General features: G+C 40.0%; 1 protein-coding gene across 1 annotated transcript in view; it reads left to right on the top strand.

Moving 5' to 3' along the window:
* Positions 1-1083: 1083 nt before the first annotated feature.
* LOC137189888 (complexin-2-like) overlaps positions 1084-27665 on the top strand; it is a 61391-nt gene continuing 34809 nt past the window's right edge. Inside the window, exons 1-2 of the mRNA XM_067600001.1 lie at positions 1084-1542; positions 2591-2709. Coding sequence (XP_067456102.1) covers positions 2679-2709 — 31 coding nt within the window. The 5' untranslated portion in view covers positions 1084-1542; positions 2591-2678. The remainder of the gene's footprint in view (positions 1543-2590; positions 2710-27665) is intronic.

The raw sequence follows: 27665 nt of genomic DNA, 5'->3' as shown, positions 1-27665 counted from the left end.
TCCAAGTTTAGTTCCAGAAGTAGAAAAAGCTCATTTTGAAACCTTGTTGACATTTTTAACAATGCAAATAACTACAGATCTTGCCTTGGAACATAACCTTTATCAACAGTTTGTTGTTTTGTTTACGAACCCATTTTCCTATAAGCCTTATTAGACCATCGAGGGTTAAACTAAACGGCCTGACAAAAGAGGCAAGACCAAAAGAGACAAGTGGCTGTAATAACAGCAGGACAGAAAGGACAACAGTGTAGAAGGTTTTGAACAGTATAGATTACAGCTGAAGAGGGAAATTGACTATATATATATACTATGGATACAGAGGAAACCATGTAACAATGATCTAAGTACCCGCACTGCCAAGCTGTGTTTTTTTTGTACGCTAAATAAATTGTTATTTAACTTTATTAAAATTGTGAAGGTTTCTGCTTCTAAAAGCTCCTAAAATATGGAAGGTGGACATCAGGAGAATGCTTGAGTTTTCTTAGACAGACAGATGAAAGAAATGCTGAATATGACGTTGTGGCTTTGGCTTTCTATAACAGGACATATCAATGTTTTTTTTGTTTTTTTTGCCACATCAAAAGGCCATATGAGAAAAGTGCCCCAATGATGTGACCTACAGCTAAAATGTACCCAGCCTGGAAGAGGTGTCCCTTTTTCATTTCACCCCATGCTCCTTACAGAGTCTGTGCACACCACTGATGATGTCCTGACGTCTAATTTACCATAGAATGTAAATATACTACAGAACAATAAGATCATAATAAACTACTGAGCACCGACACACTGGAATTCTCTGTAGGAATATCAAACGAACCCCGTAGGAACATTTTGTGATTTTTCTCATCGCACCACATGAATGTAAACCGAATCTGTGTCACATTAAGCATCACATCAGACACAAGCCGAGAGACATCAAGCTACAACGTATCCATCCATTATATTCCCGTTATATTCTCCACTACCGTTTTAAGTGCAAGCCGAGTCCCTCTCCCTGTTGCAGAGAAGGGGGGGCGGGCTGTAGGACGGAGCGGCCAGCCAGCGTCAGGGCTGAATAATTGATCTCTCTCTACCGGTCAGGGGGACGTTAGTGGGACGTTTCTCCCTCCGTCCCTCCATGTGATTCAGTCGCTCTTTCCCATCACGGTGTGAACGGCAGCTGCTTCACCCTCCGCAAACCACCACCACCACCACCCCGCCCCCCCTCTCTCTCTACTCCTCCTCCTCCTCTTCTCTCTCTACGTGTGTGTTTGTGTGTGTGTGTGAGAGAGAGAGAGAGTGAGAGAGTGAGAGAGAGAGAGAGAGAAAGAGAGTGAGTGTGTGTGCAGGAAGACGAAGCGGCAGGCAGGAGGAAGCACCAAGGACGTCCTTTTTCCAGCCCCGGGAGCCGGAGATGCAAGGGACGAGCAGTTAGATTAGCCTGTGCTGCTGTTGCCTGCTGCAGGATAACTTCGTTCCGGAGCGTGCTGCAGCTGAAGCTCTGCTCTCTGATCCTGTTTGGTGTGAGTGAGAGGAGGATTTCAGCCAGTCAGCCGGACGGAGGTAAATTGCTGTTTGATGCGGCTGCTTCAATGCAATTCAACGGGCTTGGGGAGCTATCCACTCGCGGTGGTGCTGAAACCAGCCTCTGATCAAACGAGGAAGTGCATGTGTGTGTCTCTGCTCTTACACCGTATCTCTTCTCTTTGCACGCGAATGCACGTTCACGTCGATTTTGAACATGTTTACTCTACATTCATTGTATATTTGGCTATAAACACGCACGCACGAGTCTGCGTTGCTGCTTAATTAACGTACTGTACGAGCAGCTTTTGGGAGTGGGATGGCTGTTTCCAGTGTCCCTCCAATGGAGGATGGAAAGTTTTACCACATGATCAGGAAAAATACACATCAGTGGTTCCGTCCGGCGTGCACATGCATGTCAGCAGACTGTCCTGAACCAGCTGAGCACTTGCACCGTGCACTTTCTCAAAAGTCGCTCTGCTGCGGGCAACGCTCGGGCCACAAAGAGGTTATTACTGACTGTCGTGACACATATTCCCGTCACTGCCTGACACTATAGACACTCAGCTGTCCGGAATTCTTTTAAAAGCGCCACATTTGCAAGGAGATAAGGAGCCATAGCTGCTGATTCGGTCCGTAGATCTGAGATATTTGGTGGTTTTCTGTGCTGTCCGTTGTGTGCAGGTTGTGTTTGAACCATTGACCTCGGTGTCCTTCAGTTGGCGCATTGAGGAAACGTGCCTAACACACAAATAAAGATACAATGAGCCTACATGTGACTGTTTGGCTCCTTGCAAGCTTAAACTAGAGAAGAATATTGAATATTTTCAGAAAAAAGTAGAATATTCCTATACTATATATGTACATATATGTGATTAGAATAATGTGTAGGGATGCAAATCATGTCTTTTGTTTTCAACAGTATGTTTGTAACCTTATACTTAATGGTACAGTATTGAATGTCATGGTCACTCCGGTGTTGTATGTTGATTTTGCTGTGTTTTTTTGTATTTTCCTGCTAAATTTGATAATAGACTTTTTGACCTTTTTCATGAGGGGGATTTTTTTTTGTCACTTTCTGTTTCAGATCTGGCTAAAAAGGACTTCTACTTTTCCATCACAATTGAATGTAACATCGCTCAGATAAGGAAGGCAGGGAATTAAAAGCCATCATCATGAATTTCGTTATGAAGCAAGCGTTGGGAGGTAAGTTTGATGTTTTTTCATTGTTGAACCCCAGTGTGTGAACGCATACATGTGTGTAAATGTGAGTCCGATGATGGTTTCTGCTTTTTCTGGAGTTTTTTTTTTTTTTTCCTCTCCAAACTTCTGTCTTTCTGACTTTTTGATATTCAGTATAATTTCATGTCTTGCTGCACACATTCACACATCATTACTACTTCAATTTTAGACAGCTGCAGAGGAAGAAGTCAATTCATCTTTTATTACCCCCCCCCACCCACCCAACCCCCCACATTCCCAGTATGTGCTTTGGCGCTATTTGCGTTTTTTTTCCTATCATCTGCTGCTGGCTCGCTGCACACATGGCGCAGTTGGCCCCTGGGGCACTCTGTGTACAGCTTACTGTAACAGGCTGGTGATTTGTAACGTAGACCAAACCGCTGTGGCGAAAAGGGCATTTCATGTCCCAGCGAGTGCAGCCTGCTTACCAAGAGGTGTTAAAACAGGTCTTTGCCATGGCTCAGTCTTACCATTAATCAGGCTGTGTTGGTGCTTCTTGGCTGGACGCTGCAGCCCCTCTTATCTCAACATGCTGAGTACACATTTTCTACCTGAAGGGGGAAAAAAGATAATCAAAGCAGAATCTAATCTTCAATAATTTCATTCCAGCATGCATGTGAATGATTTTCCTAATTGCTTGTGCTGCAATGGCTCCCCGGACATGAGATTATAGTAACAGAGTAATGAATTTTAAAGGAATATGAACTTGTTATCATGTATGAATGTGTAGATAGCGCGATGGAAGGTGAAAGAACCTAAGTGGTTTTCACGGAGAAAGACGCTTCTCTGTGATTAGTCCATTGCAGGCTTACAGGGAGTGTTTCCACAGAGCAGAGTGGAAATCAAACCATAGTCAGCTGCTGGTTGGTGTGGTCGCGAGATTGTCAGCCTCTGTAGAATCTGCACTGATATTCCTTTGTTGACTGAGTTTTAAGATTAAATAAGCAACAATTTAAGTTAAAGATTGGGGACAAAAGCATCCTAAGTTATAATTGTATAAGTTTAAAATTCCAAAATCCAGCTTATCTGCTTCATCAGGATAATGTGGGTGTAGTTTGATATGATTTGATGGACGGTAGCAAGGTAACATAAGCAAACAACCCTCACATCTGTAATCACATGTTGAATAAAAATGTTGCTCAATCCTAATTGGTGCATGGAAGTATATGACATCAGCTTTTTTCCATTTGAGCCCCGCCCACTTCAAACCTGTGAGAACAGCACGGACAAAAATCTCTCAGGTGAGAGAATCAAAACTGTGCAAACATTGGCTGGAAATTGTATGTTTATGTAGGACCCCATCACTGAGATCAGTAAGAAGCTGATTAAGAAAATAGGTTTTCAGAGTCTTTAATACTCATATTTCACACTGTGTCATCCTTATCTGAAACGGTTTGGTTGAAATCTACAAAGCTGTTGTATTTAATGAAACATGGGATGATGTAACTTGTCTACAATAAACAGTCAGTGTTGGTTTCTTTTAACCATGAAGGGGATGTTTCAGGTACTGTAACATGAAGGAATCCTCCACTTTTTTCCATCTTTTGAAGTTCCCAAAGAAACTTCTCAAACCACCCCTGCAACGTCTCCTCCATTGAACTGTATGTTCAATGGAGGAGACGTTGCAGGGGTGGTTTGAGAAGTTATTGTCATTGTGCTATAGTTATAGCTATAACTATAGTTTTAATATAACATGTTCTAAGTTAGAATAGGAAAGAGCTCTGATGGCTTTTTGCTGCTTTCTGCATAGCACCAAAAACCTACAATTTCGCTAATGAACGTCTGATAATTGATTAGTAATCGATGATGACTTTTAAAGGGTCAGTTAATTAAAGTCCTCATTGATGGAATCACAGCGGCGCAGGAGAGAAATGGGAGTTGTTATTTCTTCACATGCTTTACAGCTGCGTACACACATTGTTTGACCACCTGTTCTCCATTACATGATTTAATGTAGCATGCACATGCAGTCGTGACTCTTTCTTGTGTGCCTTGTCAGTCTCGGGAGGTGATAGTGTATCTGAGGTCATGTCGCACTGAATCTGTACAGTGCAGCAGGTGGAGATGTTAAAGCGTGAGGTGGAACAGGGTCAACTTCATTTAACAGATGCTGGGTGAAGTGTGAAGCTCCATCTTTGTGTTTTTTTTTTGTGGTCAAGAATCCATTTTATTCTCATTCATTTAAATTCTGTAAATCTGAGATGATTGATGTAAAATGTTATTGGTGACAATCGCTGTGGGAACTCTGGTGAAAACAATGCAAGGCATATAACATGGTAATCATTTTGGATGAAGCTGACGGAGCTTTTCGTGTTTGGAAAGAGCTCACCATTGTTTGCGTGATGTCACAGCACTGCTGCAGTGTGTTACCTGCTCCCTTTTTCTCAATGTTTAAATATTCACAGAAGACGATTGAAGACGCTCTTCCTCTTTCGTCCAGTGGCAGCTTCTGGAAAGAATACTTAAAATACATTTGTATAGACGCTGCTAATTAATATTTTACATTTGCAGAAAAATGTAATTCATAGATTACACTAATACATTCATTAATTTGGTTTTATGTTTGCATATAACAGTTGTAGAGCTCTATGGTTTACAATTAGTAGTTTCACTGATACCAGAAGAATACATGAACGACAGCATATCCTGCAAAATGGGATTGGAATTCCTTGTAACTGAAATGAGATTTAAAGGACCAGCAGATTAACCCATTTACCAAAAAAATATCAATTGTACTTGACATCATGACTATTGGCAGCTGTTGGCTTCCATTAATCTCCAAAATGAGATGAAGATCAATTAGCAGGCTCTTGTGTAAGCCATCAAGTCTGCATTGTTAAGGTTACATCATTGTTGTGAGGTAATGTAGTGCAGACTTTTGAAGCCTATCTGCACCCAAACTGCTTTTGACAAAATGAATGCAGACATGATGTGTATTGTAAAAGAACTCACAATAAAAGTGCAAATACATTTTCATATCATACAGAAATGAATGGAAACCAAAAGCTGCCTGGAAAAGTATACAAACATATTGGTATGTTGGTTTAAGGCTGATAGTCTCAGTGTGTTGTGTTTAGCATGTGTCAGTAGGTGCGTGTCTATCATGTGTGTAGACGTGTGTGGTTCGCTGCTGGTGAGTGTGTTAGTGGGTGTCCTGGGGAGCGGCGGGTGCCTACCGAGGGGCTCTAACAAAGCTCCCCGTCAATAAAGACGAGTCAAATACGCTGAACTGTGCACAAAAGAAATTTCACACATGAGGAAAACCAAGCAGTCTGTGCCAAGGTCTTCACCTTAAGCGGAGTATTTCTTTCCATCTTGGGGAGCAAAATTTTTTTTTTGTTTCTTTCTTAGGAGTAATGAGTTTTCAGTGTGCAGTGGATTAGCTGTGGGCTATTATCTCACTCTCTTTCTCTCTGTGCTGTGAGGAGAAACTCACACTCCATCTGCTCCCTTCTAGGCTGACATTTGTATTCTGCCTGTTATATACAGTGAAGGGAAAGGTCGTCTTGCTTGGCCCCAAGGAAGCGCTCGTCTCTGTCACCCATGACCCTCTCAGTCTTTGAAATGCAAGCCATAGGTCCGAAGTTCTCAAAGTTTGTCATGTCAAGGATCCCCAGAAGACAAACTTTAGAGCAAAAATACTTGAAAGCACATCTCTGCAGTCTGTACTGGGGTGTTAGAGAGTACCATGTTAGTTATGTATTCAAAAGAGTAACTACACACTCAAAAAAAAAAATCTTGCTTGTCTTACCGACCAGTGGTAACTAGCAACATACTCTTTCCACTTTGCAGCACAGCTAACTGTGTTACAGCAGACCACATTTAGCTGTGATTTAGGGTGGTGACATTTAAAACAGCGAAATGTCACAGTGAAATAAATTCATTTTAGAGGAAATCAATGGATTTGTTTGAAAGGGCAAATAAAATCCATGTGAATGTTACACATTGAATTAAACTTTAATAGTACATGGATTTTGATGAACTCACATAATTCTAAGGACAAACTTCAACCTGGGAATAAATGAAACTTGTGTGTGTATGGGCAGGACCTTTGAAGGTGCCCTGTGGGATTTACATCTAGTGTTACTCACCAAAACACGTTGTGTCTAACAAATGTGTTGATGCATTTCCTCCTTCGTAAAACATTTGCAAAACCAAATTTTCAAATTGTCATTGTTTACATCCATGTTTACTTGCTAGCATTCTTCTTCGTCCCTGGCATTTTGCTGGCGTTTCTTGGTGTGTTACCGCCACCTGTAGGTCAAAGGAATAATGCGAAACCATTGGCAGGAATATACGTACATCTTGCCCGCATGCAAAATATAAAACAGGAAGCCACACGTATAACACTGTTTCATTGTGCTAATAGTGGGCAGCAAATTTATCAAAAACACACAATTATCATCAATGCAGTAATGTGGTTGCACGTTCTTTTTTGAAAGCTCGGTGTGTTCAAGGATGTCTCAAAAACAACAACTGCTGAGCAACAACCTCTTCAGGCAAATATACAAAATCATTTTTATAAAATCAGTTTTCCTGATGTTGGTAAGTTTAGTTTGGATAGTAGGATGTCCAAAGACAAATGACCCTTGCTTGCAACTGCAGTAGAAATGTCAAACAAAAATAAAGGTAATGAAAATTAATTTCCTTCATAGATATTACAATATGACAAATGTCACATACAGTAACACATGAAATCAAATCAAAATCAAATTAGCATTCAGTGCAATTAAAACATTTCAAATGTCTTCAAATGTGATACACAAAACCTTAAATACCTCATTTAATTTTAATCACAGTTTGCTTGAAATCATTATTCTGTAAAGTAGAATTTTGTCAAACACTAATACAATATTATCATAATATCATGATACAATACAGTCTGACAGTCAGAGTTAATTATCACCAGTCATTTACTCAGTCGTTGACAAGCTGTACAGGAACTGATGTCTGCATGGAAGGTAGGGAATCAGTCTTGTGGTATAAAGCATTGAAAAACACCTTTCTGGTCCTTTAACTTGTAGTGAATGAAATCAAAGTGCTTTTCCTCTTTTTTTTATCTGGACCCCCATGAAACCTTTTCAAGGACTGCTGGAGGCCCTGGACCACAGTTTTAAAGCCATCGGCCACAGCTTATCAGTGACATGTGGGGAGAAAAGTCAGGACAAATGAGGAATTGATTCAATCTGCTGGGCAGTAGGAGCAATGTGTGTGTGTGTGTGTGTGTGTGTGTGTGTGTGTGTGTGTGTGTGTGTGTGAGTGCATGCATGTGTGTTTTTGTGTGTGTGTGTTGGGCTCTCACTGCAGGAACGGGATGCCATGCAGGGGGAGAGGGGAGGATTTACTGCAGATGACATCATCAAACGTGCTCGTACATAGAAATCGGTTTTCTCACCTCTTTGTCTCGATGAAGCTGCAACTCCGGCCCGATTCCCTCCTCCTCCTCCACTTCCTCCTCCTCCTCCTCCTCCTCTGGCATCTCTGTCCTCGGCCTCGGAGGAAGAGGAGGAGAATGAGGTGTAGGAGGAAATGAAAAGTGACAAATTGATCTTTAAAACTGGGCGTTATATCATCAGCGGCTCACAGCAGAGGTCGTAAAGTCGCGCTGCACTCTGGACCGGCAGAAGCTGCAGAAGCTGCTCTCCTTTTAATGGGAGATGTTTTCTGTCCTCGGTGGCCTCAGAGTTTCTCTCTCTCTCTCTCTTTCTCCCTCCCCCCCCTTTCCATTCATTCATTCCTTCATTTATTCATTCTTTCCTCTACTCCCTCTTGTCTCTATCATCCCATTCTCCCTTAATACTTCCCTCATCTACTCCCTGTCACAGTCTTGTTTCTTGTCATTCCACCCTCCTCCGCCACCTCTCTCACTCCCTCCCTCCCTGCACAGCTCCCTAACCCCCTCTCTTCTCTTACTCCATCACTCTCTTTATCCCCTCTTTGTTCCTCCATCCCTCCAGTTTTCTTTTCCTTCCTTTTCATTTCCTCCCTCCCTCTTTCGACGATTACAGTAAATCTAAAGTATGAGGCAAGGAAACCTTAATCAGGCAGCCACCAGGGAAACTGGTGTGTGTGCTGGTGTGTGTTTCAGTGTTTGCTTTTGTGTGGTGAGAAAGAGACAGAGAGAGAGAGAGCAGCAACAAGATAATGGGGTGGACCTCAGACCTTAGTAGTCAGCTTTAGCTGGCATTAGATGATAAAGCATGTGTGTGTTCGTGCGTTCATGTGTGTGTGTGTGTGTGTGTGTGTGTGTAGGTGCCCGAGTAAGACGGAGAGCAATGTGACGCTGATACAAACACATAGAAACACACAAAATTGGCAAACAACACACATACGTGAACTTAGGGTCCTCAAGCAGGACAAAAATATCAAATTCAAACCCAGTGACACACTGTTGAATAAACCCAAGCGCACACACACACACACAGGGTCATAATCAGGGGGATGCGACAGACCTCCTGCTCGGTTGAAAACCACAGCAGGGGAACGCTGGAGGAACGCTGGTGGAAAAGTACCACAACAGTACAGACAGATCAGCCTGCAGCCGAGCCTTATACACATCTACTGGACAAACATGTAAACATTCTCTAAGAGGACAAACGTCTGTGTGTCAACAGAATACAACGCTGGATAATAAGACTGTATATACTGCAGAATATTTGTGCAGGGTGCATATACAGACACACAGAGGCAGGCAACTGAGATACTGAACAATAGAGAGGCCATATCGTAGATTTGATTCCTCTTCGACTTACTTTTCCTTTTAGTTCCATTATAGTAGGCATATAAATGGAAAATGAAGTGATTAAAGATTTAATTGATCTAATCCTACTTAAAATTTAAGCTGAACGCATAATCATAATCCACATTATACTGTCAACAAGTCCTCCGAATTAAACAACCAGATACGTCGATTGACCGTGTACTCCATCCAGAACGACACATTTGTCTGTGCTTTCTAAAACCGTTACACATAACTGTTAAAAATCCTTTATGATGTGATGACGCTGTGGTTAAGGTCTGGTTAGGTTTAGGGAAAAATCATGGTTTGGGTTGAAATGATCCCTTTGTTAAGGTTAGAGAAAATTAGGTTAAAAATTAGAGTTAAATTCAAATTTAGACAATCAGAGTTACGGTTTTCAAACAATGAGGTTGGAAACAGGAAATGAACAGCACCCTCACCATTTCCAAGTGATATTATTGTTTGCGCCGCTGTCACAAAGACAACCGGATCACTTTCTGTTTTCCTGAGATCATATTCATGAAGAAATGATCAACACCACTTTGGAAATAAGAGAGAAGAAAGAGGCATGTTCACTGAAGAGGTAAATTGAAATTGTCATAATGTTACATCGGATTTGGGAACAGGCAATAGTTATTGTAATGATGTGCATTGCATAGTAATAACAGTTTTTGCTTCACACAAACAAATAACTACAGCAGGGGTTGGCGTCGGGGTGGAATAATGTTAGAAGAAAAAACCTGAGTGTGTTCATTCATTGAGTCTCTAATGGAGACATGAAAGCCGAAAAAATTCTTCAGTATATGTTAAGAAACATGAACTGGGTTGTTAGTATGTTTGTGTTTACGCAACGGAGACAGTGAACATATTTCCTGTCCATTGATTTTGATATGAACAAGTAGATGACTGGATACTGATCCAGTATTCTATGGTTGTAGGGCTGCAGCTTAGCTAACTGATTTCTAGAGAGCTCTCTTCCTGTTAGCTTCCATATCTAACGGGAGGAAAGCCGTCTAGAAATCAAAAGACAAGTTTATTGAGGTAGTTTACTCAATGCAACTAGAACGTAGCGCACAGAGATATAAGTAGTGTGTCATTAGATTTGCAGTATTCCACATTTATCATATCACAATAAGACAACAGAGAGAGGTTGGCCACCTAACAAATTATTGAGATATAACTACCAGCGCTGTCGTCTTCCTCTTTTGCTTACACAACAGTTGACGCACTTCCTTTGTGCTGTAAATCGAGCCTTCATTTTCCCGGGGGATCGTACTCAGTGTCAGACAGAATTGCACAGTGAAAACGAGGCTTATAGGGAACCAATCTAAACACTGATGGTGTCATTATTCTATAGACGTTACACTGTGCAATCAACACAGTGTTAAAGCAAAAAAAGTTGTCTATTTCCACTTCAACACATTTTGAACATGTTAGATGGTGTCGATGAAGGAGATCATCTGATAAGAGTGTGGGTATCGTTGACCTTGTCTTTATTGATCTAGGTAGTGCAGTAGACAACAGTTCTCTATGTACTACTAATGGTGGTATCAAAAAACACATATCCTGTACACATTACTGTTCTTTGTAAACTCCAGTCACAGTTATTGTGAAAATACTGAATATGACACTTCCTCTGAGAAAACATCGTCAAAACTCATTAGATAAATGTCACACGGTGTTCAAGACGATAAAAAGACCTTTTTATTAGTCCTTGAAAAGGTGACGTGGTGGAAATACAAACACGTTTCTCACACAAGTGGCATTTTGCACATTTAGTCACACAAATACACACATACAGAACATTATTGTAAACTAACGTGGGTGTAGTCATAATTATAGACACAATTATTGGGGGAACATGCATTAATTTATAGTGTCACGACTAATACTGAAAGTGATACTATGAAAAGATAATATGCCGTATACTGTATGAGGCAATTCCCAGTGCTCTGGCTGTGCAGTCACATAGGCGATAAAACATAATTATCCTAAAGGATTAATTAGGATTAAGTGAAGAACTCTTGAGGATATATGGCTATATGAAGATATATAACTCCTGAGTGACCCTCCTGGTATACTGGCTGTTATTTGTTTACTTGTTCAAAGAGGTAAAAAGGGACTTTTGTGTTTATTTATCTTTCTCTGACTTTTCTTAATGCTAATGTAGATTTTTTTTTTCTAATAATAGGCTTCCCCACCCTTGATATATGTACTTAAACAAACCTACATCTGTAAATCAATTACTTTTACATGCCTGATCTTCTGCATGTCCCCTTTTCATCCTGCTTTTTTCTCTCCTCATCTCTAACCTCTATCCGTCTTGCTCTGTCCACTCTCTGCTAATGAGCCTGATAATAGACCGTGTCTTTGTGAGCTACAGGTACGTCCCGAGTCCTCTCTTCAAAAGAGCCGTGGGACACATTTCATACACAGAGCCAGTAGAGATTGGATCGTCATAACTATGTAATCACTTTTCTTTTCATATTAAGCTTTGATTTAAACAAAGGAAACACGACTTCATAAAGCGTAAATGGTGTTTTTAAGCAACTGCAGACACATCAGAGTGAATCACAAAGCAGAGCTGTGACTGTGATGTGACTTTTATGAGTCTGAGGACAGAATTAAATGTGTTTTTCAAACTTCCTGTGAACTATTTATCTCTATCAAGTCACCAACATATACAATGTGTGTCGCGTACCTTACAAGGGTCGACCGTTTAACCACAAGCTTAGATAACATGACATGTAATTTCTCTATAACACACGCTTCCTGCTGGATTTCATATAAAACCTTTGCGCATGGGTGGGCAGTCTCCGGGAGCAATTCAAATGAGTTTCTTCACACTTAACTGGCTTTCAGCTGACTTGGCATATAAGCATAATGTTTTATGGTGAATATCAACCCATTTTAACCCAATTCAGAGACATGAGCCAAGAAGGGAGGAAATGTAATCCTGATAAATTGATATACAGTAATGATATCTGCCGTCTTTAGACACCTACACTGCACAGCAAAGTGTCTTAAAGCACTGGTGGTGCAGAGCCACAAAAAAACAACAATAAAACACAGATTTAAACCCTCTTGTGAACCAGAACTTGGCTCCAACTGCATTCAGATGTTTGACTATGAGGCGATGACTTTGAATTTTAATGACTGAAATGTTCAGTTTTATTTGTGATTTAGTATTTTTTAATATTTTAACAAGAAAATCTTGTCAAGTCTTTTCTAGTTCAATTTCTTTTTGCATATCCGCCAACATATTAATACACTGAATCTGTGATAAGCCTATATGTGCAGAAAATATAGGCCTGCCAATATATTCATTGGCCTCTAATTACTGTCATTTGAATATGGGTGCTTGTTATTTGGGTGCTTGTTATTTTTGAGAGAGATGTCACTCAGAGCTGGAAACACATCTCCTTGTGCCTCCTCGGTTGAGAGGAATAAATAAACGCAGCTTTTGGCTTTTTCATCTATTTCCCTTCCTGTATCCTTTCTGACTGATGTTAGACCAAAAATTATTTTTTTTAAAAAAGAGTATGTATTTATATGGAATGCTTGTTTTCCCGATTCAATCAACCCACTCCTTCTGAAAGTGTGTTTGGGCACCTCGCTCCTAAAATTATGCTTTTTTTATTAACACTTTCAAAAAAAACACCATCAAAAAGGAAAAAAAGAGCTCGTAGTCCTCCTCCCGGCTCTACTGAAGGGGCTAATTTAAAAAAGTGTCATTTTGAAGATGATTGATGCATTGATGATTTACTTGTCATCGTGGTCCTGCAACTCACCCCGAAGGTCTTCGTGTCACACCGAGTGTGTCGTGTGTGCTATAATCATGCTGGACTGACGGTGACCAACCTTGGGGGGATTTTCTTAAAAAAATCAAGTTACAGACCGCAGTCTTCAGAAGAAGCAGCCGTGTCCAACAGATGGACCATTTTCAATAATTAAATAGGAAAAAAGCTTTTCTTCTAACCTGGGTTTGTTTTGGGACTGTTTGAGGCGCACATGCTCTTTAGCAGAGTGATTCATACTCACAGTTACACACAGCCACGAGGTTATACTGTTACATCAGTTCGCATAGGTGGCGAGTCATACCTGTTAGTCTCACTCGTATTGTACTTCCGCTGAAGAATGATGCATGTGATAAAGCAAGGAAAACATTATCAACATGCATTATAATCAGATCATCACTCTAATTTTAATATTTAAGATGCAAATGCAGCCCAAGTTTCCTAAGCTCATCTGGTCTTGACTTCTACACCCAACCAGAGAGTCTTTGTGCAGTGCTGAACCATATTTTTCCCTTATGTAATAATGACAATAGATTGACATTCTCCAATCTGTGGGTGTTTTATTTTTTTTTATTTTTATTTTTTTTGCCCCTGCAACAGCATGTTGGGGGCGGATAATCCAGCAACTGCAGAGGGAATCCCCATGTGGCCGACGTGGCTGTCAGTCAAAGCTTTTCATTCTCAACATGAACAGTCTCTGAAGTATTCAGTACATGAGAGGAAAGAGCAGGATGTGCACCTGTACTGAAGCCAGAACACCAAAACTCATTTAGATTATGGTATAGTCTCATAACCGACACATGCAAGACACATGTGTTCCCAACACTCAGTGTCTGTTGGTGTGACCTATACATGGCTGACATCCTGTAAGCTTCCAGGGTATTACAGGGTATCCCACAATACTAACATATTATTTGTTGTAGTGAACATTTTAGTAAACAGTGGCCTACATACGGGATGACTCAAGCGGATACAGAACATAATTAGCATTATTTTGGAGTCTGACGAACAAAAGTCTAATATTAACTCTCCTTTTAGTTTTGTTTTGATCTCCACCAATGAAATATCTGGTTCTTAAGCAGCTTAATGCATAATTATCTTCACCAGCTAGTTGCTAACTTTGTCGTCAGCAGTTTGGTTTCTGGGCAGGTAGTGTGCAGGAGGTTTATCAGAGCTGAGATTAGTGAAACTGAAAGTTAAGTAAAGTTCCAGGCAGTAAAACCAAAACAATGAGCCGAAAGCTAAAACACTCCATAAAGCTGAGGGGAACTGGAGAGTGGCTGATTATTCTCTGTGGGTTTGTTGCTACGAGTGTATATAGTCATTTAATTGATTAATTGATTGTTGATCGAAAAATATTGATTGTTTTGAGTAATCTCTGGTTATTTTCTTGAACATGAATGAGGGGTAATGGAAAAGAATGGCAATATAATATAATAAGTGTAAACTGTCTTCTGTATTTGAGCTAGCTGACTATACTGATGTCATATTAATATTACTAAATAGCCAATATGCTAACAAGGCAGTTTATGGTAAAACAGATTGTTTGTTTTTTTTAGATTTATCAACATTGTGGACAAGCAAGCAGGTTGAGAACCACTGATAAGATAAAGTTTTATTATAAACAGTTTTATCAGTGATTGTATTTTATGTTCATCATGGTCGGAGCTAATTTCTCAACAACATAGAGCTTCTTTTTAATTAAATTTTTTGTCCTGACACCTCGGTTTTAACCGTAACACCCTTCACCTTGTGTGAACTGGTGAGTGATTTTATGTCGCTAGTTAATTAACTGAGGTGGTGAGTAAATTCTTATTTACTAAATAAAACAAATGGCTTTACTAGACTGCCATCGGCATGACAAATAAACACACATGTGCACTCTTAATAGACACACAACAACCGCATGGCGATCTTGCTCAGTCATCCGTGCAGACAAATGAGCCTCTCTGAACCTAAACACACAAACACATCACTTCTTTTGCTTCTCAGTGCTAATTACGTCTCCAAATGGATTTTTTTTTTTTTTTCAGATCTCAGTGGGGTGTTCAGGGAAAATCAAAACATCCTACCTGCATCGCCACAGAGCCGAGAGACAACGTGCCGCATGAGAGCCGCTGATGCTTATTACTGATTCACGCTTTGACCTAGAAAGCGGTTAATAGCGTACGCTGAGGCTGCATGACACTTAACTATACGCTATGTTGAGAGGGATGACTGGATAGCACGCATTAACGTTATGGAGCACCCTCTCGATTGTGTGTGTGTGTGTGTGTGTGTGGTTGTGCATGTATACAGTGTTCGGTATATCATCATCATTGTGCAGGAATGCTGCTGCTCTCAATTGGCTTTTTGCACCGCAATTCGCAGTTGACTCAGTGCTCTCCCAGGTGTTATTATTATTTGAGGATCCAAGTTTAGATCCTGACCATTTTCTAGCATAATAGAAAAGGTTACAGCTCGAGTTGTATTTTTGACAGCAGGCTTATATCTGTGAGTATAGTTGACTTGTGATCTTGACCATCCTCAGTTGTGTAGATGATGATTTTTATTTAACGTCGACGTCGTGAGTAAGTAGCCTTTTCAAACTGAAATGTCTTGGCCGGTAAATTGTATCTCACATGTTTGTTGGCAGAACACTGACAGCCTGTACGTGTATGTGATCAATGCCAAGAATCAGTAACAACACCAGCTGGCATCCTTCCAGCTTCATTCAGCCAGTTGGGGGGAGGTGGGCGGGATTAAGTGGGCGAGTAGCAGTTCTTCATTTATTTTTCCACCCATTAATTTATTTGGTTTCACAACAAACACACACACAAAAAAAACAAAAACAGTTGTATCTGCTCAGCAGCCCTGCGGCGTTCTTGAAAAACTGAAGGTTTATCAGTTTTCTTCTATGACTGAAAAGAAACACAAAAAAATCTGATGGTCTATTACAACATTTTGACATATGGTGTAATGTAAAAGTTGTTGCTTGAAGTGACAAACCCCACAGAGAAATATAATACTGTTAAAGCATCTTTCAGCTCAGCTTGTTCTGGTTTTAGACCCACAACCTTAAGGTATTGGTTTGTTTTCCAGATGCAGCAGCCAGCTGTTTCCAGTAGAAAACCCCCACTGTAAACTACTTGCCCAGTACCAAATGGTGCACACAAAGACTCGGTGACTTGCTTTTGAACATAATTCAGCATTTAGAGCCATATATTTCTCTAAAAAATACGTAATTTTTACACTGGGATAGAAATACATATTCAAAATAGGTAGAATTGGTATATTGTTAGCATTTAGGACAAAGCGTTGACTTTGCACAAGAACACAGGAGGACAGACAGAAGAATTGGCCAGGACAGCAGGTCAGTCAACCCAGCAGCATCCAGAACTTTCTGCAGGGCTCAGCAGCTGTGCACTTGGCACATACACACACAAACAAACACACACACACACACACACACAGGCAGGCAGTGGCAGGGCTGTCTAAACTAAGGGCAAAATAAAATCAGTGATGTGTTGTGGCCTGCTGAGCCACCCTAAGGATCCTGATGCAAACAGACGCCGCCTGCTGCTGATACACACATATGAAGGGGCGCCAAGTTATCAATGACCTCTGCAGGAGCTGTAGAAACCGCGGAGTTTATTTTTTGCTACAGTTAGTTCGAAAAGTGAGTTTTTAAACACATGGCCAAGAAACTACTGAGTCAGGGGTGTTGCTCAACAACCTCAACAACCCTTGCAGATGGGGCAGTTTGTGCAATCAGGCGCAAAAACTCCGCTCATAATGATGAAACATACACTCATTAATATATGCCTGTCCGCAAAAACGACATATAAACAAAAACATAGAGAAAGATGTACTGTACTTGATATGCAAGTACACACATAAACAAGACCGAGAGACATAATCCCCTCACACATATACGCATACAAACACAGACACAAACACCACAGGTAAATGTGGAATCACAAAGAAAACACATAAACAACCACATGTTGACAAATGCAAAAAAAAAAGAGAAAAGATTCACACATATACACGTTAACTTACATAAAGATGACAAACACATGAACACACACATTCATTCAAAGCCACAACTGTGTACAGAGACACGCAGAGCAGCACATTACTCGCACACATGCACACCACAGATGGGCTCCCTCTCTACCTCTGCAGTCACTGGGCTGTGAGGAAATGAGTCATCTGTTTGGCCTGAATATTTGCGCCTACATTATGCAACATCGCCGAGCCAACCTCCACTGTCCGTTTATGGCGATTTAACATCAAACGGCACCGTTTAGTTTGGGTCAGGAGAGTTGAACGGATAAAATACAGAGGCGGTTTTATGATAACTTCAGGGCCAAATAAAAACATAAAAATAATTTTAAAAAAATGTATACCCAATGTGGTTAATCAACTCAGCCACTGAAGTGTGAAAGTTAGGGAGACTCTCCGCAGAGCTACAGGAAATGAGCAAGTTGGAGTTTCTAGTTATATAAACTCTGCTCTTTAGGCGGAAATAATCTGATTGATTAGGGAGGAGCCAGAAAGCTGCTGTTTTTGGAAAATGCTAGTTAGCTTATTAGCAAACTGTAAAAGAGTTGCTAAGTAAGAGAAGCTCTTGGTTACAGAAGTATGCCCAGATCTCCTGTAACAAAATTAACATGTTTTAACTGCTTTAACACTAACCCTCTTTTATCAGGTGTCTACAAAGTGCAGTCCTTTTAAGCTCTGTGATTGGTGATCCCTCCAAAAATTTTCCTTTGACTTTTTAGTCAAAGAACCAAATAATTTCACACATTAGTTCCTCTTTTGTACTCATAATTCAACCAAGAGATTTTCATGTCCTTCAACCTCAAAGTGCTCCAACTGAAAGTCAAAGTCACTTAACATTGTATATGCAGAAAATGAACTGGACTTTTGCTTCCAGACACCTAAAATAACTCCTGTAATAACACCTGAAATACCTAGGACAATATTTATGAATTAATGTTCTCATTTAGGATCCTCACAGTGATTGATCCTCTGAGTTCTAGTTTACCTTTGTCTCTACAGCTTAGTTTCACTAGTTTGAACTTGAAGCAACCAACCTGGTAAAGATTTAGTAGATCAGAGAGATTTGAGTAGATAAACTGAAAATGATTGCCAGATTTTTTATGTTCAAGTGCTTGAAAACTGTTCACAAACCACTAAAGGCTGAACTACATTGTTTGCACTACACATATTTTTATAATCTTATTTTCACTAAAATCTATAAAAAACTTTAATTTAATGGGTTACATGGACAGTAAAAACCCTTACTTCCTTAACTGTTGCCCCTTTAATTCAAAATGTGCACTGATTACATAAAGGAACCACTGTTGCCTAAAATAACCCTCGTGATTCCCCTCTTAGATAACCACTAATTTTCCACTTGGCTCCCTAATACAACATGCTGTGCTGCTCTGCCCAATGGGAACAATATGTAATTCTCTGGCGAGGGAAAAAGGCAACAGCTGACCTTCACTGCACATTCTTGACCAGCATCCAAAATGGCCGCCCCCTTCAATATGTCACCTTGGCAATAAAATGACCGTCCTTTCCTCGGATTGAGTCACGCGGCCATTAACAAACACTGGGAAGATTAGGAGTGTTTCCCTTAAAGTTGCACGGTCTCTCTGCCCACATATACACACACAGCATATGCAGACACAGATACACACACAGACGCACACTCTCTCCATGAAAAACAAACAAACAGGCTCATCAATTATGTCGACTGCGGGCTGAGCTGCTGTAGGTCCATTAAACTGTGTTGCTCCATTTGGTCTGCTGGATCATTAATCAGAACACTTCTATTATCTGCTGTAAACTCTCTCTGCAGGTGTGTGTATCTTCAGCCTGCACACGTGTATCCATCCAAAAGACTGGTTGTTATGGCGTGTTGAGTTGTTGGTTAGGAAAGTTGTTGTTTAGGAAGGTAGGAGGCTGAAATACGGCACGAGGTCGACTGAAAGCCTTCTGGATCAAAGACGAGCAGCAGCCCGCTGAGGTCGCATCCAAAGTTACAGCAAGGCTGGTGCTCTTATCTTCACCGTCACAAAAAGGTTTGGAGGATTTGTAAACTGAAACCAAGACTGCTGTGATGTCGCTTGTCGCAGCATTATTAGCTCTATTGATGGAACATATTGTCATTGTCCAGTAAACTTAGTGGTGTCGCCTATTTAAATATGGTTTTAGAAAAGTTTTAAGAGTCTAGAGGTAAGGTCACAATAGTCCTGAGATGTAAGTGGCTTGCACTCAGCACTGATTCGATGTGGTTAATAAATGAATAAATACTGGGCAGAGCAATCAGTGACTGCATGGTTTACACTCCATTTCAGTTCAGCACACAATGCTCACTTAACTCAATGGTTAATGCACCAAGTAAACAAACAATACAGGCTACATAATGAACACATACAACTCTTTTTGTGGCCGAAAAAAGTTCTTGTACTGTCTCCATCAACACTTAAAAGCTCTGAAAAGATAAACTTAAAGTTTACTACAACATCTCCACTACCTAACATTATACCTGTTGCCTTATGTGCAGCATGCACGCCGTTTACATGGGTCTCCCCGCACTTACTGCTACATAACAAGTGACATGCCTGCTTGGGCCAAACAGCCAACGGATGATTTCCACTTACAGTGCATAATAAGTGTTTATACTGGCCAATTATGTAAACTTTCAATTAAAAGGTGAACAAATAGTGAAGTCTGATGCACAAGTCTGACTGAAGCAGGTAACACGTTCTTGAATTTGTCAGTTGTTTCGGTTAAAAACAATGGGTGAGTGCGCAAAAATTAGACTGCTGCTTAAGTGACTGCACCTTTAAAGGTTGGAAACTATTCTCAAACAATTAAGATGAAGATGAACATGTCAAAAGAGTCATGAAGTCATCAAATTTCAAGATACATGGTTTACCCTGAATGGAGGAAAAAATACATTAACATTTAGCTCCACACTTCTTTACTTCCCCTTTAATTCTCTATTTCTGTCTTTTATTGTATATATTTTTGGTCTGTAGTCCACATTAGGACTACTGCTGTTTTCCATTTACCAGTTAATTGGTGTTAACAGCAATCGCCTGGCTTCCCAGGTGTAAATCAGTCCCTGATTAGTTGGCAAGATAAAAAGCCAGCAGGACTCTGGATCCTAAGGACTGAGATCAGGAACTTCAGCAGTACACTTTTAGTCTTAAGTCAACATCCAATGGTAGTTTCCACATCATTAAATAATATTACTCCTGAATTTGATGTTCTTCCAAGTCATAATCCTACATTCCAGATAGTTCTACATGATTCTCCATATGGTTCGACAATAAACACTCTCTATCTGCAGGTTAATACAAGTCAATCTTCATGTCATGCTGGTTTTCATATGCCGAGTGTCCTGAACAGTTCTGGGATAAGCACTGCCAGGATTTCTGTGGTTTGATACCTACTGGGCCAAGCCATGCTGAAAATGTATGCACTCGCGATATTGTATGGTTCTGTGGATTAATAGCTTATGATAGAGGGAGGTGAGAGGGACATGTGGACAACGGTTGGGTGGCCAAGGTGGGGTGTAGAGAGCACACAACGCTGTTCTGACTGCTGATAAGATTGGGGCTACGTCATCCACCATCTGTCTCAGGGAAATTCCTCATTCACTGTTATGGTTATACACAGAGCAACAGGAGCAGGACATGAAATGACCACAAAGGTACACAGGTACACACAGGGAGGTGGAAGTAATGGCAGGACATGTGCCAGGAACATAAACACTCTAGGTAAACACATGCAGGAGGCCACATTCAAACCACAGCTAAAAGTGTCCCTTTTCTGATTTCCCAATTTCCCCCTGGCGTATCTTTCTACTTCAAGTAAAAGGCACAGTGGTGCAGGTGGTTGCACTTTTAAAATATAGAATAGGCTTACAGAAAAGCTTGATCGTAACACCCCAAAATGGAATATGCAGAACACAATAAGAGTGCACAGTCTGAGGGACATTTAATAACTGTAATACCAAATTAAACACGGTCTAATGCACACCTGGTAGACATGTACATAGGAAAATAATAATGATGCCAAAGAAAAAGTATAGACTATTTAGATGATTTGGGGTTTTTCTTGCCTAGTAGATAGAGGGGCACTACATGCAACAAAGGTCTGCAGCTGGAATTGAACCACAGACATTGTGGTTACGTGGTACATGTGTCTTATCCAGTACATGGACATGACTCCAAACTGTATTTTCAACATGCATAAGTGTAAAAACAGATATGATGTCCTTTATTAATGCTACTCTAGGCAAGTACCAACATTGAGGTCAGTTCATACTGCAATTGTACATCTTCAAATTATATGATTTCCACCCAAAAATCACACAGAGTAAGTAGCAATTTGGAAGAGGGTGTGAAGATACGTGTCAGTGAGTCAAATTTAATACATGATGAGCACAGAAACAGAAGAAAATGTAGGCTTTAACCCACATTTAGGTCCATTTCTTCACCAGTGAGAGCTCACTGTTAGTGTAGCATGAACCAGAACTGAGGTGTTTGAAGTTTCCCCGTTATACAATAATAATGTAGACCTGCCAGCTAATCAGAAACTAGTATTTTCAGATGCCATGGTATAAACATCTATATAAAATTATTTGGCTGGTTGTGTTAAACCACATATTGCGGTGTATCAGTGCATTTACACCATAAATAGGTCACTATTGAGAAGTCCTGCAGATGATACATGTGCATCAGTTTGTCAAGCAGCAGCCAGGCTGTTATCTGAGTTGCTGAACAGTTTTCACAGGTTTGAACACTTTCAGAAGGAGTTGAGATGCACTTTTGGTTGGATTCCCCTCCAGACATTCTATTTTCTTGTTATTTTGGGATTATTCTAGCCTGAGACATTAGTGCATATCCCTTCAGTGCTGAGTCGTGGCACGATTCATCTGTCTCCTGACAAACTCCTGAGCTCAGGTGATGACTCCGGGGAATTGACTCACCAATCCCGAGGCTGATTCTAAGCCTTCAAAGGCTGAATGTGCTGTCCACAGCGGGCTCCAGTCTAGGCTTTTATACATCGCTGGTGTGTGGTGAAGCACACAGGCACTTTCAAGATACCCTCACTCAACCAAACACACACAAAGTTTTCCTGCAGCATTTATCCCTGCTTTGTAGAGAGAGTGATTTGCAATATAAGCTGATAGAATAAGAACCAAAAACAATTTAAAAAATGCAGAAATTGCTATTTCAATCCCTCCTTTCATTCCCTCATGCTGCATCTATGCTACACTTAAGTCCTACAGACATTATAGTATCAGATTTTAAAACAACTCCCTAAACAACAAAAATAAGACTAATCTGAGCGGCTTCTGTCATCATTTTTGCAAAGTACTATTGTTATTATGCAATATTTATCAAACATGCCAGAAATAATGATTTAGGAATGAAAAAAATCATGAATAAAAGAAGCATTCAGATTCTTTCAGGAAACCCTAAAAAGAGAAACAGAAAAGAAAAGAATATTCTGCAAGTAAAGTCGCTGGCGCTCTTTATTGTGAAAGTGCTCCAATCAGTAAAGTGCAGCAGATCAATACTTAAAGGACTGAATCGTGTGACAGCAGAAATTCTTTTGCCCAACAAGCAATTTAGAAAGGAACTTTGTACTAGATCATAGCTATTTGGCCTTTCTCTGTATGTCTTTGAACTGCGGACTGCTTTTCTTCCCCCGTCAACCATGAATAGAGGAACTTCAGCACAACTAAAGCAGAAGGTCTCAAAGCTGCGTCGGTTACTCGGCTCACTGTGAACCTTTGTGAAGGTACACGCTCTCGGGAGATGTGGGTGTTGAGAGAAGGCTGCCGGGCTGCCGTGGGTGGGAGTGTGAACTTCTGCTGACTGCTTAAAAAGCTTTATGAAGCTTCCTGGAGCACTCCACCTAAAGAGCAGCAGTGGGCATCTGAGAAACCACATTGAACCATTATTACTAGCACTGGGGGTCACAGGTTAGATTCTCTCTTTAACTGACTCTGACTCCATATCTCTTTCCAGTGCTACAGGGGGCTTTCTGCTGTGCTATTCTTATCCATAAAGAAAGTAATTGCAAAATAAAGGCGCTCTGCTTATACTTTTGATATGTGAGCTGGGTTGTATGCCTCCACAGTTTGATTTGGTCTTTGGGTAAAAGTAATTCCTCAATAAAACAGTGTGCACATGCTGTGCATACAGCTACAAACAAAAAGCCTCAATCACTGAAGGCCAGTTTATGGAACTGAGGAAATACATCTTCTGTAAGGCGCCAAGCCACTGAAAAGAGAGCAACTCTGGGAAAAAAAAAAACTAAACATGGAAAAGATGCCAACTGACACTATGGAGCTCTAATTAGTTTGCAGATGTGAACTGGATGGCAAGTGCCTCGATTTTTGGGGACAGTAAAATGTGTCACTGGCAGCGAAGGAGAGAGGCATGAAATTAGTCTGCTTAACTGGAATCCCACATTGACTGGCTAACATTAAGATGAGAGTTTAACATAAGCCACCTCATCTGCAAAACACCTTAAACAACACTGGAAAATCAAATCACTACATCAAACAGACTTTAGAATTAGGAATTGTGTCGACGCGTGCGGAGAACGTCCTGTTCCTGAGACGCTCGGAGCTTTGGAGAATTAAAGGAGTTGTGTGCATATTAAAGGGAAGGAACAGAAGGGGTTGAAAGGAAGTTGTTTTTACAGAATAGGTGATGAATCTCGGGTTTAGACAAGTAAAGTCAATTTTATTTATATAGCCTGATATCACACACATCACAAATTGGCCTCCGGGGCTTTAAAATCTGTACAACAATACAACATCCTCTGTTGTCCAAAAAGAAAACCAACAAAAAACACTTTAATGGGAAAAAATGGAAGAAACCTCAGGAAGAGCAACAGAGGAGGGATCTCTCTCCTAGGGCATCCGATCAATAGCAAAATTACAGAAATACAGCATGAAAAAACAGGATAGCTTGGCATTTAACACTCTTTTTCCCAATTTCATACTACTGTGCATACTGTTGTTACTTTGTATTTGAAATCTGAACTACCGGCATTTTTGTTTGAGGTTAAAACCAGCAGAGACTTCAGGAAATTGCTGCTCCTGTCCAAGAAATAGAAAACCATGTTTTATTGTTTTGTGATTCAGTGTTTCTATGTTTATGCCTTCTATGTTTCTTCTTCTATGTCTCTTATCTTCAAAAAGTCTTTGTTTCAGCCCAAAAACAGATGTTGTTTTATAATAATAAGGGTTGTCTTATATTTGGGCCAGTAAGATACTGAATTAGAACAAAGTGATTTCTTGTGTAGTAACTGCAAAACCAGTATCACAATTAGTATAATAGTATATAATACATGCTGTACACCGTTAGTGTGCAGTACGGGATTGAGCTGTCTCTTGTTTGCCTGTTTATGCAGCATTACAGTCCTTGGAAACGGCTTGTTGTGCTGAACAGTGGGACATATCTCGATGCAGATGGTGCAGGGCGGGGCTGCCTTTCACTGATTCAAAGGGGCCAGTTTGGTAATTTATTCCCTCATGGTGAGAGGGTCAGGACTGAGGGCGATGAAGATGACCTCCTGTCAGACATTTAATACGACCTCAATACGACCTGAAAAGTCTGCCAGGCTGTCCGAGCGCACGCGGACAGGGATGGATTTCAAATGATTGTAAAAGAAGAAGTGATGTAAAGGTCAGTTCTTCTATAGGCCGTTCAGACAATCACTGACTCTAACACTTCACATACAATAACACTTACAGTTAGTGTTACATTACTGAAGTCATGTCACCTCGCTGACTTCCCGGAGGTAAAAACGATAGAATCAATAGCCTGAGGGTCATGCTGTAGAGAGAATTGCTCTCTCTCTCTATTGCCAGGGTGATTATGAGAGCGAATTGGCAGCTTTGTTATCAGGGCAGTGCACAGTTCAGACATCAAGCCAGTTTTTTGTCCTCCAAGACAATAGAGAGGAGATATCTGCTTAATCCATATCTACAGTGCTACAAAGGGACATGTCCCGCAGGCTGAAAGGGATGAATAAAAGCCCATATTTGACTGAGCAGATGAAAAACTATTGATGGAGACGACAGCAGCCGTGCTCTTAACAGACTGCAGCCTCACAGTAGAGCATGTATTCTCCAGCAAATTCTGAAAAAATACATTGTCAGAACAAAGAGTCTTTTCTATTCATGGTGTATTATATTGTATACTGTAGATGAAGCAGATCATGAGGAGTGTTAGCTTACAGGCATCATGTCGGGGTAAACAATAATTAAGGTCCTTGTTTAATGTTGGTGAGTGAGTGCAGCAGATTGGTTTAAAGCAGTTTTCACCCGAATGTTGTGTCTTCATTACCCCGAAATTTGATTTTTCCTCCTGCAAGAGGACAGTTTACAATAAACAAGCTTGTTTTGCGACATTGGCAGCTCAGAAAATACTTCCTGTAATGTAAAGCAAAGAGAAGAATTGGTTGAAAATGCAAATAAGCTGCTGATGATACACTCTCAAGTTAAAAATTATAATCAAACAACAGTGTTTGTGTTGCAAATCATATTTTTACAAGGCTTTTCACTAGTTTTTATTTGTATTTTTTGATCTAATATCATTACCATTATTGCACTAACAATAATGCATGGATGCTGACTGAAATGTTTTTGTAGTTTACTGTGTGTGTTTCAGTTCAAATACAAGATTCACTGCATAAAGTTACAGATGAAAACACGTGGATTTAAAACTGCAAAACAGTGTGATCTTCATCATAACCATAAACCTCAAATATGACTATATTTAATACGACTAACTGTTGCTTAGAGGTGAGTGTCCTCAAAGTCAAGTCAGCTATAATGAACAAACAGCACCAGGTTTCATCGGGGCCATTCATTAACTAGCTAATGCAGACATAACAACCCCACATTAGGCTGAAAACGTCTACTGTGGAAAGATAAACGACATCCACTAAATGTCTGAAACAATCTCATTCTTCTTTCCTCTTTGTCAGCTTTCAACATTTTTAAGTATTATTGCCAAAACAGTGTTTGAATAAATAAATAAACTGAATAAAAGCTGAAAACTACACTAAAAAAAAAAGAAATAATTACACAAGGTTGCAGTTGAAGGTGCTTGTCAAGACAAGCTCAGTCGTGGATTAGTAGAAAAAAGCTAATGAGTGTGAGAAGAAGTGATGAGGAAATTGCAAATGAGAAAGAGGCTAATTTACAATGCAGTGGTGATGGTATGCTAATGGTAAAGCTGCTAATTACTGATGACTCCAGCTGGGGTGAAAAAAAGACGATATCGAGTCATGTGACATGAGAAGTGTTGATTAATTAGTTTCATATTTTTTTCTCAGCCCTTGGGAACGTTTCAGAAACAGCAGCTGTAGTGTGGCATCACATCAAAGAGGCTAACTTTGAGTCAACAGGTTCAGGGCGTTTCTGTTTTGTTAGGAACAACTGGAGTCACACTGAGTGTCAATGTACCACTGAGTTAATGGTTTTAAACCTTTTAAACAACACACACACTGAGGAAAACTGTATTTTTTTTTAGCAGTTTCTGCTGAAACTACAGTGTAATTGTTTGTTTTGTGTTGTTTTTTTCACTATTTTAAGTGACTTTTGTCTAAAATTGCATCCTTAAACTTTATTTTCCTCATTTTTACTGATAAAGAAACTCTCTATCTATCTATCAGCAATAATATTTCAATATTTCCAATACAAATACAAGATATAATTAGACTGTAAAAAAATACATGAAAGAAAGTGATTCGAATTGAAAACGGCTCAAAATATTCTGACTGAACTGGTAGATTTTTCCCCCCTTTTTAAGAAAAATATAACTTTGAAATATGGAGATAAAAAAAAATTGGATAATGAGATCCTTTGCAGTTTTACTCTCAAATGTTTCAGGCGATCATTTGTGTGTGTGTGGGATTTAGGACTTTTTCCAGATGATGTTTGAGGTTTTGTATGTAATGATATTTCTTAATCACATCAGCTATGGTTGTTGTTACCAAACTTGTAAACAATAAATTGGAAAACTAAAACTGGGGCTACCAGGCTCTTAAATTTTAAAATCCATAAAAGCAGATTATTTGATCAATTAGTTGATAAACAGCCAAAAATGGCAAACACTAGTATCAACATCTCAATTGTGCAGATTTGCTGCTTTGTATGTTTTTACAACATTGTTAATTTAATATCTGTGGGTTTCAACCAAAACATGCAAATTAAAGACATGAAATTAGGAACTTTGGGAGATTGTGTTGCTGTTTTTTCACTTTTCTTTTTTGTGGCATTTTATAAACTCGATATTAATTGACAAATTTAAAAAAGGGCAGATTAATCCATAATAAAAAACATT

The sequence above is a fragment of the Thunnus thynnus genome, chromosome 9, assembly GCF_963924715.1.
Source record: "Thunnus thynnus chromosome 9, fThuThy2.1, whole genome shotgun sequence".
Classification (NCBI taxonomy): domain Eukaryota; kingdom Metazoa; phylum Chordata; class Actinopteri; order Scombriformes; family Scombridae; genus Thunnus; species Thunnus thynnus.
This window is presented reverse-complemented; position numbering and strand designations above follow the sequence as displayed.